Source organism: Plectropomus leopardus, chromosome 3 (genome assembly GCF_008729295.1).
Source record: "Plectropomus leopardus isolate mb chromosome 3, YSFRI_Pleo_2.0, whole genome shotgun sequence".
NCBI lineage: Eukaryota > Metazoa > Chordata > Actinopteri > Perciformes > Serranidae > Plectropomus > Plectropomus leopardus.
Window position 1 is genome coordinate 13,000,775 of NC_056465.1, and position 12,877 is coordinate 13,013,651.

A 12,877-nucleotide genomic window follows, 5' to 3' on the forward strand; every position below is an offset into this window, starting at 1 on the left:
TATGTTTTCTTTAGTGTTTAATCACCTGAAAATAAGAATTTTGTGTTTTTGTTTCCTTAGAATGAGTCGTTATTGTCTACATAGAGATCGCAATGTTGCTACAGTAGCCCAGAATGGACAAACCAAACACTGGCTCTAGATAGGGCCAGTCATGTTTTTTTTTGCGCTGGCCACTACGGTTAAAATCCCCTCCATTATTTGGAAAAACTAATTTTCTTAAAAACATGCAACTGCTTTGTTCAATGATTTTACTCATTTAAACTGCTGTCTCTGTTTGTTTTGGAGAGGAGGAGAGCTCTGCAGCTCCCTGTAAAAACCTGCTGAACAACTGACACTGCAGACATTTGAACTGGAAGAAGTTTCAGCCAGTTGCAATCTGCAATCCTCACCACTAGATGTCACTCTAACACACTGTTGGGTTCATCTAAACTGAGGCAAATACTGTAGTTTGGCTTCTTCAAAAGTGGCTTAACTTATTTAGGCTATCATACTCTTATCAGGCTAAAATAAAAAAAATACTGTTTATCCCCTCCAGCTAATTCTTTTCTTTAAAAGTAGTATGATGATTGATTTCTTAATCCTGGATGAAGATATCTTGACTAACAGTGCACTCTTATTTTGAAATAAAAAACAAAATAAGTAGAGTGTTATTTCCAGACTTTAATTACAGTCAAACAATTAGATGTAACCATTGGATTTGGACAGTCTTCAGTGATATTGGGTGAAGAGACTTGTAAGATGCAATCTTCTTATGAAATGACACCTTTTTGAAATCTCTTTATCGCATGGATCATTTCCAGCAGAATGAGTTCTGCAGTTGATAATTTAATTGGCTTTAGCTTTCAAATGGGAAATTCCCATTTTGGTGGAAAATTAAATGTCATATTCTGGCTTCACTTGATTTTTAACAAAGTTTTAGTTGACTTTGTTTCTTTTTGCTCACAGTATCTCCAAATATATTTTGTAATATGTATGTGTAAATATGTGTATATAGAGTATATATGTAGGTAACTCTTGCTAGCCAGCCAGCAGTCAAAACAACTGCACTTTTGCATGCCTGGGTTTAATGTCTTGCTCTGTCAACAATTCCAGGTGCATTTTTAACCATCTTAAAAGAAATGCACAAAAACAAAAAACAAACCAAGATCCTTTTCACAGCAGACATTCTGACATATATTAGGAGTGTGAGCTAATATACTACAGGCAGGATGAGGACGTGATTTTTTCCCTCTTTTATAGCTTTTACGCTCCGACACAGCAGGGGGCGGTATGCACCCCCACGAGTTTGTTTGCACTCCGCCAATAAACACAAAAGAAGAAGAAGCAGCGGGAGCCGTTACACCTGTGTTTGAATCTGCCAGCGACGAAAAGTCAAAACAAACCGCCATGAAATTGATGTAGCCAACCCAATGCAGGTTCAAAATGATTCACGTTTAGCTACTTTTTTTTAAAAGTGTGAACTTAACAACAGCCCCGGAGACTAGCTTGCTTTTAACACATTAGTTTAGGCCGTCGTTTATGAAGTTGCTACGACTCGCAAACATGTTAGCTAACATTGCCGATTTGCACATCCAGGAGACACGACTATCACCGGCGGCGCGTTTCTGCCCACTTAATGATTGTAAGTACAACATTCACTCTCACTTTAACTTTTTCTACGTCAGCTCATGCCTCCTTCGCTTCCTCTGTGCACAAATTACGCGCTAAAGTGTGCATACTTGCAGAGCAGCCAGTGTCGTGCCAAAAAGTGATCAGTCATAGCATGTAAATACACATAAGTTGATGTGCGCGGTAAGAGCATAGGTATGTCTCTGTGGAACTTTAGTGTTTCTTCAGACCCAATTTTCACGTGTTTGCGATTTATAGTTTGACCAGACATGACATTAACGCGATTATAGACAATATTGTCTTTCCCGTTGTTTGTATGTGTTTACGATGTCTAAAACCTTTTTTTATTAACCTCCTTTTACCTGTTGAAATACCTTTTGAAGAGCCAATACAACACATAAAAACCTGCCAAAAAGTGATTGCAGCTCCTATCTTGTCACTAAAAGGTTGCTGGTACTCAAGCCTGCTTCTCAGTATTTGTGGCATGCTGTCTTTAATACACTGACCATGGAAAAGTACCCCATACAACCCCTTTTTAAAAAAAGAACCATCCCTTTAAATCAGTAGGTAATGTAAAATATAAACGTTTTTGAATTAAAATGTAACAACATGCAGCAGGGGTCACTATTTATATTATATCTGACTACACAGTGAAACATTTCCAACATACATTTAAGCTTAAAATGTTGAATTATGCTGACCTGTAACAAAGTTGACGGAAACCGACACAGATTCAGTCCTACAAGCAGAAGTCTTCTCAGAAGTTGTTGCTGTGATTTAGCTTTTCTTGCAACTTATCTCACTTCATACCAGCATTAAAGTCAAAACAGAATTCGCTTTGTAGTTATTAAGGGCTCAAATGTTGCTAATTGTGTTTTTGTAATGGCAGTAGGGGGTATTTTGTTCTTAGCATAGGAGGTCATGGGACAGGTCATCCACAAACTGCACACAGTAAGCCAGGAGGATTATCTGCAGGGGCTTTTGTGTGTGTTGTTTCAAAACCTGTCCCAGTATTCACACTCACAGACAGCAGAATAATGTTGTAGGATGCCCCTCCAGCCTGTATTCACTCTCTAGTTCAGGCAGGGACATTTAGGACACCTACACTGGAAAAACGCTGCTCTTCAGAGGCTTTTTGGCCTTGTTTGGAAGGGTGTATTTTTAATGACGTAGAACTGGGATATCTGTCTGACCCAGTAGTTGGAGAGACAGTTTTTCAGCACTAAAATCCATTGGAAGTGTATTTGACGATATTGGTTTTTCAGAGCTGATGCCGATTATTAATAGTTAATGAGACCGATAACTAATATTTGGAACAGATATGCATTTACATGCATTCATTTAAAAATGAAAATCTTTCTGTCAGTAATTAGAATTATAACAAATTCCAACACAAAACTTTGTTTAAATGCCTTTAGCAACAGTTTAATCAAAACTGAAACTTTCATCATCAAATAGTAAGTTCCAAGCAACTTTATTTTTTTATTTTTATAAAATCCTGTTGAAATTTAAATAAAAATGTAACAAATATAAATAGCTCCCTGGGGTTTTACAAAAACAAAACTTTCTCCCATACTGACACTTTCTTTGTACCTTTAAAATTAATTAATTTTATCTGGGATCATTAAAATAAAGCGCCGATACGGATAATCAGCAAAACGCCATACATCAGCCCCAATAATCTGCTATGCTGCTAATCTGTCCACCCGTAGTAAAAATAAATGAAATTGTTCTTCAAATAACTTCTGATAACGGTCTCAAAAATTCTGTTTTGATATTATAGAATGTTTTATGTTTATGTTTATGTTTATGTTTTATAATTTATTTCTCATTTATTTCTTTTTTGTATTGAGTCACGAAAAAGTATGATTTTCATAAATCTAAATGTCTTTTGTTGCTACCCCACCGCCATCCGGTTCATTTTATCTCTTGACCCGTACTTCAAGAAATAGGGCATTTCAGTCACAATCTGCTCTTGGCTAAACAAGAGGAGTGTGTTTTCCAACGTGTTTCAAGCTGTTGGCCGTAGGTCATGCCGTTTGTGGGTGAATAGTGGTACATACTGCCTGGAAGACACCATCAGTTATTCATGAGGCCTCTCTGTACATACGGTGTTTCCTCCCAGGGGACCTGGGAGACGACCACAGATGGAGAGACAACATGGTCGCAGTAATATAATAGTGAGGGCAGAAGAGGTCCCCTTTATGAATCACAGTATATATTCACAACCTGTTTTTAAAGATTTACGCTAATAAGCAAGCTTAGGCTGAAGTGCTGAGGAAAGGTAGGGAATTAGTGGTAAAGTATTAATAGAGGGATTAACACATTATTGCTTTGTCTTTTCAGGAAATGTGTCAGCAAAGAGGAAAACATAAAACAACACTAGCCTCGTCATTTTAAAGATCATTACTTTTTTCTGTAGTATTCCAAGCAGTTATTTGCATATGTTTAATTTTGTTGTCCAATTTGAGAAAAAGAACTAATTTTGCTGCAGATTTGTGAGAGATGTGATATTAGGTTTACTCGTGGAAGTGAGGTTGTATGAGGTACTCATTCATGGTCGGTGTATTACATACAGTAGAAGCCGGTCGGCATGCCCTTAGTTTGGAGATGTAGGCTGGAGTCTGACATGCAAGCTAAGCAATGTGCTGCTGTAGACGGGGGCGCATTTTATCCACCTAAAAATAGTCCCACTTAAGAAACATTAAAATATAATTTTAAGTGTACGTTTTGAAATATTTCACCACTTTCCTTTACTTTCAGACAGTGATTTTCAGCGGGGAAATGAAGCCACTCTCTTCAAAGTCAGATTTTTACTGAGAAAATCACTGATTTATAGGGCTGTGACAGTAACTGCATTACCTCAATACTGCGGTTATGTGATGCCTACTGAGGGAATAAGCTCATTACCGTCATTACTGCTTTTTTTTTTTTGGCTGGTGAAACTTGAAGGAAAGCATATGGTGTGTGATATAAAATATAAATATAAAAATCATTGTGTCGTTATCATCATTAACTTTCTTCCGTATGTTCAATGGCATCTGAAGAAACAAAACTTTTTCCACTTTTTTCTCATTCAGCTTGTGCAAGGGGCAGCGACAGTCCATCATGGGTGATTTCTGTCTTGTGTGTCTTATTATTTCTCTTCTGTGGTATCTATAAACAAAGAGTGAAACTCCACACAATGTCCCGCTAACATATTTATTGAATGAATAAAACAATGTTTCGTTACAACAGACCTTCATCAGGTATATCAGTAAACTGCCAAACTGCGGTAATACGTTACTCTAACACCGCAGTGACAAAAAATCCATACAGTCATAGCTCTACTGATTTAACGTTGCTTAACACAGGAGCTGCTGGTCTACTGCTGCCTCAAACAGTTTGTTTGTGCTATTGTGTGACTATGGCGTTAGCTCTGATTCAGCAAAGTCACACAATAACACAAACTAACTGATCGAAGCAGCAGTAGACCGACAGCTCGCTTTTTGTCAGTGGAGTGGTGGCTTTGACGAGAGCATAGATGGGGAACTGAGGCTGTAACTGCTTTCTTGTCTGAAAGGGTGGTCTGATGGAAAGGTAGAGCACTGAAAATACTGTTTGCACTTGTAAACTGTTAGATTTTTTTTAGGTGGTGAGAATACATTTTGCCACTGTCCCCCAGTCCACAGCAGGACATTGCTTAGCTTCTGTGTCAACACAGCTGCTGCTTCTCCAAACTGGGGGCATGCTTACAGACATCCACTGACTACAGATAAATACCCAATACAATCCCACTTTAAAGAATGAAAGCTATTCCTTTAACATAGGGCACACTAACATGCTACAACTTGGTTGACTGCAGTTTTGTTTAATACTCTATTTTATTCAAAATGGTAAAAAGTTGTGGATCTCCTGCTGTCTCTGCGTCAGTATGTCGTTCAGTGTAGTTTATAAGTGTATTATTCTAATATTAAAAGAGACACTTAATTGTAAATGGAAAGGATTTAGTTTGAGAATATTTTCACGCAGAGCACCTGTGAATTTGCAAGGTCAGCCTTCTTACATACTTCTGTGTGGTCTCATCTTTTGAGATATCACATTTATTTGAATTAAGTATAGACTAGAACACGTAATGTGTCTTTGGCTTTTTCAAGATCAAGAGTGCAGCTAAGTAAATTGTTTCTCCTTGAGATGGGAAGTGAAAGTAGAGAGGGCCGTGCTGAGCTCTCAGTTTACTGAACATCAGCAGGGAAGTAGTTCAGCACTGCTGAGAGCTGAGGGAGAGAAGGAGCTCTTCCCACATGTGCCTGTCAGACCTCCTGTCGCCATGTCCCATAAACCTTATCAGTTTGTTGGCATTCATTCATACCTCCCTGACATGGCCCTGTCTTTGTCTCTTTTTTGCTGTCACTCTATCTCCTCAACTCAACCTCTTACTCCTGAGCTGTCTGCTGCTCCCTGCCAGGGAAACGCTGTGAATTAGAGCACCGAGCTCGGTGTCCAAGCGCCCTCAGGTCATTTCAGTCAGTCTTCGCTCTGCCAACTAGTACAGCAGACATGCACTAGCAGCATATTTTGTGCGGTCTAGAGTCCTAGTTTCCCAAATGCATCTTAGCAGTGTGACCATCTTAAGTCTTGCATGCAAGCAATTTAAAATCTCTTTGATGGAGAGTGCTTTCTAACGCGTCATGTAGGGTTTGCTTAAAATATGTGGAAAAGCTGTGCAAAACTTAAACCATACAGCAACACTGAAGGATTTCATGTACAGTACAACTTAACAGTGTTAATACCATGCTAACAAACCTTTAGAGAGATCAAGCCCATAAAGAAAAGTACACACTAGGCTCATACACTCACAAGATGTGAACAAAAGGTAATGTTCTTACACTCATTTCCTTATTATCTTTTAGCAAAAGTAAGACTGGATGCAAAACATCCTCAATACAGCCTCTCCAGGATGAGGTTAATAGGAAGATGAAGGTCTGTATTTTTGACAGTGTTTAATATAGCGCTGTCTGGATTTCTAAATACCAGGGTGTACCGTAATACCATGATACCACCCATGTTTAGTACACACTCGCTTTGGTTGAAAACAAGGAGCATTCACGGTAAAATACATGCAACTTTTCATTATACACTTGCTGGCCACGTAAGAGTAGCTTTCCTGAAGAGGTATGCTTATGACCACTGTAATTAGGACATGAATTGGGCAGGGACTTCTTGTGCATATTGTCCCTGTGGGTTCAGGTCAGCTGTTTTTAGTAGGTCACATGTCCCTGAATCTCTTCTATGCTATAAGAGAAAGGAAGCCCCGCCATCAGACTGCACCTATGATCGTTTATGAGAGCAGAGCTCCAGGAGGCAGAGAGAGCCCACAGTCGATTTATACATCTTGTAGAGTGAGATGTTCATAATCACACTGCATTATCATACAGAATATCCACACACGTGTATATGCTTGCCGTCAACTCCCACGTGCAATGTACCACTTTGCCAGTTAGGGTTCACCCCCCCTCCCCTCCCTTCCTCACGCCTACTAAGCTCATCCCAGGTGCCTGCTTTGCCCGTTCAGCCACTCTGCCCACCCACGCCCTCACACACTCAGTCCCAGCGAGCAGCGGCGAACGTTTTCCCCGCTTTCTTCTTCTCCTCTCTACTCCCACCCACTCCAAAAGGCTGTGAATCACTGGCTGACACGCTGAAGCACCAGCAGGGCTCTTGTGTTTTTAGATGGAGAGGGACTTACATCTCTCTTTCTCTTGGTTTGTGAAGCAAAGCCCATTATTACAGGGTTTGACTTGCACTCAGGTACAACGCTGTGCAGCTGTAGGCTTACATGGGTTAATGCATGTGCGCATATGTGTGTGTTAGAGTGTGTCTGTTAGTGTAATACGGCGTGCGTTTGTGCCAGTGGGACTGAGAGAACAAATTAATTGTTCTCTCATGGAAACGTTGTTTAGCACTTAGTGGAGTGATTCATGCATCTCCAAGATCAGCCTGTGCAAGTGACAGGCAAGTCCTTGCTGTCTTTTCAGAGAACCACTGCTCAATGATTCATGTCCCCCAATCTGTCAGCACTCACCGACTATTGTATGAGCTGCAGTTAGATCAAAAACGGACTTGTCCTGAATGCCTTTCAGATTAAAAAACAAAAAAGTCTTTGTTTAAGCTGATTTGCAATCGGACATAAAAGATATCTTGCATATTTATAGGGTGAATGTGTGTCAGGTGCATTTCTCTCCTTCTGATTGCAGGGGGACGTCGGTTTTTGATTTGTAGTGCATGTCTTTATGTGAGGACGTGATAGAGTCTTTACAGAAACAGCCTGTTGCTGACCAGAAGATGTAGCCTGATGTACCAGGAACAGGATTAAATCCTGATTTTTTTTTGTGTCTGGGTTAAACAAGTAATAGTTTTTTATAACATATCAGACAATGGTGCCCATTTAAACCTCTCAGATCCTAAGAGGATGTCCTCATGTGGCTCTTTGTTTTACCCAGATGGGCGGATTATGATAAAATAGGCCCTTGGGCACGGATATGCAGAGGGCCCCACCACCTCTCCTACAAAGGAGCAGGAAGAACAGACTTCGTGGTGGTTGTTTTGTGTTTCTGAAGCTTTTATGCATTTTTTTGTGTTTCTTAAAATCTCTTTGTGGTCATTTTGTGTCTCAATGTGGTCTTTTTGTGGTCAATTTGTGTCTCTTTTTTCACTTTTTGGTCTTTTTGTTTTTCTTTGTGGTTATGTTATGTCTCTTCGTGGTCAATATGTGTCTCTTAGTGATCATTTTTTGTCTTTTTGTGGTCATTTCGATACTCTTTGTGGTCATTATGAAAGTCTTTGTGGTCATTTTGAGTGCCATTTTGCAGGTGCCTGTGCCCAGTAGGCTTGTAATTAATCCATTCATGGTTTGACCAACAGCACAAAACTGGAAGATACAGAATTCAGTTTGACTCTGGCTTAATAAAGTTTCGAGCCCTCACTAGAGGATGTTTGGCTTGAAAATGACTGGAATGATTGACTGATTATCAGAATAGTTAAAGATATATTTTCTGTTGATTTTCTTGAGCTCAAGAAGAAGTCACTTCTGTTAGCATGGCATCCTGCAATACTCTTTCTCCTTGAAATGATAAAAGCTGATATCATTGCCTTTTGGAGGTTAAGTCATTCGTACTGTGGGTTTCATCATGGCGAGGGAGCGTTTGTCACCCTTTGATTTGCAGGAGGGAATATGTCTGTGACTTGGATTTTTAGAGCTTATGACTTAGAATCAAACTGACACATAAAGATGTGTTGAGTCTTACACGAAAAAAAATGCTGTTCTTCCTCTGTTCCTTCTGTCTAAAATGACTTTGAATGTCCTTGTCGTTGGTCTTTTGCACTCTGGAGTGAGCGTAAGCCTGATTGAAGCGTTCTTACAATCGGTGTGTGTCAGTTACACTGGTTCAGCCACTTGGCAAAGTGAGATCATTTTCACCCACTGACAACTGTGATTGTCTGGACTCCGATCTGCCAAGAAATGCTTCACACAGATGGCGAGAGAGAGAACACGGAGGTTGGATGATGGAGGTTGATTTCTCCGTCTTCTTACAGGCCTCGGCATAATCGCACCCTGAATATTTCCTTTTTGTGGGTTGATGTGTGCTTGCTGACATGTTTGTGGGCCTACACAAGTGTGAATGCATCTTTTGGGTGTGAGTATACAGTGTGTGTGAGTGTGTGTGAGCGACTCATGCAGCCTGCGGAAGCTACATAGGCATTGTGAGGACTCGGCAGGGAGCTCTGTTCCCTTTGTGTTTGCCAGGAGCAGCTTTCCACCCACGGTGGGCAGGCAGGCAGGCTTGGTTGGCTGCTGGTTTGGCATTCACTGGATGACTTGGGTAGAAAGGAGGGAGGGCACGCAGCCATTCATGGCCACATTATGCACATGGGGAACAGGAAAGCTATGATGGTTGAGAGATATTCTCCAGTGAATACCTCTCTCTCTCTCTCTTTCTATCTTTGACCAAAAGAATAAATGTGTTAATTGGGCTTCAGAACAAAAATAAAAACTGAGTTTCTCATGTGCTTCAGTGTGAGCACATATTTACTAAACTGCTGTCTACAGTGTACTAGTTTACAGAGCATAAAACACTTGGCAGACTCAACATATAGGTGATGATATCTTCACTCACAGGATCAGAAGATTACAGTATTAAAGCAGGTAAGGGACTGTACTTTAGTTATCAGAGTAGGGGGTGGCTGGGGTGTGACTTTTTTTTAAATCTCACGACCCTCCCTGGAGCTAAGTCATTTTGGCTGAATGCCGATACTGATATATGCACCTTTGTTTTTTCACCGTATTGCAGAGAACATCAAGTCTCTCCTGCTACTGCTTTAACCTAGGTTGTGTGTAAAACATGCCATATGTATTCTTTTGTAAGACATTTTAAACAAAAAGTTCAGAATTCATCACACTTTAACAGACTCTGATAATGCTCTCCCTCAGACAATCCTAATGATAGTCAAAAAACAGGGAGAATTTGACCTTTTACAACTAATTTAAGCTGCATAATTGAAGGGCCATCTTACCGCCTGTCATACTGGCAGAAATGTTCATGTCTGGCCAAGGCTAATATTTAATTTTAAAGCTGTTATCTGCGGATATAGATAATGTGTTGATATTGTGCATCCCTTTTCCTGGCCTTTGAAAAATTGTTTTTTTTGTAGTTTTTTTTAAAGCATGCCTTTTAACCTTTTAAAACCTGGTGCCACTTTTCTTGTGCTGCTTTCAGATGCCTTTTGCAAGTATTTGAACCTTTGAACCTTGAGCAAATTGGTGTGATTTCTTTCAAAAGATGGGGAAAAAGGCAAGAGTAACTTGACAAGAAATGTCCCACAAATTGCAAGAAATTGGTAGATCAAAATTTTGTTTAACTGTATTTATATATTTATAATTAAAGTTATTTAAAAAAAAACTTATTTCAATCAGTTTTTAAGTTTTGTTTTTTTTTTTTTTAAAAAAAAAAACGTTTCCGTTTTTCATTTTTATTTATTTGCGCATTTTAAACAGGAAATCCGCTTTTTTCCCCTTTGTTTTTGACAGAAATAAAGCCAATTTGTTCAGGTTTCAAAGAGTTAAACTTACTTGCAGGTTTGAAGGTTCTGATATTTAAAACACACGCAAGAAAAAAATAATAATTTGAAGTGTAATGTCACTCTCTATGCCAAATCCAAAAACACAACTCCCTCCTCAGCGTTTAAAAAATAGCCTTTTTAAAGTGTCCCCCCCGTTTTGCACCACCCCGCTCATAAATAACGAACAGTCCCTTAAAAACATCAGGCACTCACTAAAAACTGCCTCCGTGCGCGCTACACTATATGATGGTGTTATTAGCTGATTTATTTGGCTCCTTTACATTCAGCAGACGGTTGGGGTCGCCAGGAGTCCGCGAGGTGAAGTGACCATGGAGAGACCATGCGAGCCGCAAACTGCACATTTAAACTCACAACTACTGGCTACCGCCTCCCACCAGTTTTACCCTAAAATAAGTAAATAACGCACATAATGACATAAAATCATCCATCATGTTTTCAGTTTTACTGTTTTCTTGAAGCAGCTGAATGTCTTATGACCAGCAACAAAAACAAGAATAAATACACAAGTTAAAATGTGATAAATAGGCAAATATATAGATAAAGGAAGTATATAAATAAATGTTTGATTCTAATAATAATGCATAGAAACACATCACTTGTCCAAACTGAAATAGTCTCTTTTTGGCATGACATTCGGGATATGTTTCTCTCGCTCTTTCTCTCTTTAACGCACAGACACACCTCCCACCTGCTCTCTCTCTTTCCTCTCTCTCTCTCTCCCTCACACTTTTCATTCAGCTACCCAAGATGGCGGCAGCCTCATCCATCCAGCCGCCGAGCCTTCACTCTTCTCTAGCCGGGGAGAGCGCACTTTCCCCGGAGATGGACAGTCCCGAGAGCCGACAGCAGGAGGATGAGGAGCCGGCGGCCGCGCAGCCCTCCGACTCGGAGATTAGCCTCCGCGACCTGCCGGACCTGGAGCCGGAGGAGATCGAGAGGAGGCTGGCCAAAACTCGCCAGGAGCTGAGCAACAGGAGGAAAATCCTCATCAAGAACCTGCCGCCCGACACCACCAACCAGGTACGCGTTAGAAAAACTAAAGCAAAAGTAGCGCGGCTCACTTAGTTTCCAGTTTTTACGCACAGTGATGCTTATTGTGCGTCCGTGGCGCTAGTTAATGTAGTTTGCACTGACCATCGCACTTTTAAAATGCACCTTATTGTGCGGTGATAATACAGACCTCGCATCTGATGCTCTATAGTGACCTTAATGTACCCCATGATCTGCTATTATTTAAAACTCATACCACTCAAAAGCCACGTCTTTATAAGGAACTTTTGTTTTAAAGTTTATTTGAGTAGATCCCAAATTTACTATTGCATCTGTCTAACAGGCTGTTGGATTTTTCTCTTGTGTAGTTAAAACAAGTCTGCCTGTCATATGTGTAAGTCTGCATACTGTCCAATGTATGTGAGGAAAGAAATCCCCAACTGATGACAATATTGCAAAACTTGCACTAAATATTGATTTACTTTTATATTTACATTTGTGACGTAGACAGACCTTAAGTCATTTTATAGATGTTTTGCACTCATTTGACTCGACCTATAAATGTCCCTTTGAACTCTGAAACAGTGATGGTTAATGAGTGTTTTTTAAGTTGCTTCTTTGAAAAGCTGTATGGGGCTTTGAAGATTTGCTGCTTTTTCTTGCAACATGAGTAGATACTGTGGATGAAGTCCCCCGCCTCTTTCATTCAGGTTTACCTATCACTGTAATTTTCCACCAATATTAAAAACTAGCCAGTTATATGGGATTGGTCAAGTCAGAAAAGCAGGAATGGTTTTGTTGACGTGGGTGGTGGTGTTCTTGCGAGCAGCTTGGCATTACAGATTGACACCACTACTTTGCTGGATTTTTTTTAAATTTATGAAGCAGTGCATTGATACAAACATAAGTTTTTGCCACTGACAGGTAGCATCTGTTGTGATTCGACTTTTTCCTCGTAACATTTTGCAGCATAAATTTTTACATGTACAATGATAATCAACAGTGCAGTCAGCTCCCCTCTACAGGCGATATTGCACGGTTAAAATCCTCACCTGTGCCACTTGTAATACATAAATACTGTTTTGAGCAATGTAAACAAGAGTTACATCTACTTCAGCTTGCTCTGATTATGTTTTTGAAGACATGATTGATAAAATCC

General features: G+C 39.9%; 1 protein-coding gene across 1 annotated transcript in view; it reads left to right on the top strand.

The window, feature by feature from the left end:
* Positions 1-1,567: 1,567 nt before the first annotated feature.
* raver2 (ribonucleoprotein, PTB-binding 2) overlaps positions 1,568-12,877 on the top strand; it is a 108,406-nt gene continuing 97,096 nt past the window's right edge. Inside the window, exons 1-2 of the mRNA XM_042482901.1 lie at positions 1,568-1,621; positions 11,467-11,748. Of these exons, the coding sequence (XP_042338835.1) occupies positions 1,616-1,621; positions 11,467-11,748 (288 nt within the window). The 5' untranslated portion in view covers positions 1,568-1,615. The remainder of the gene's footprint in view (positions 1,622-11,466; positions 11,749-12,877) is intronic.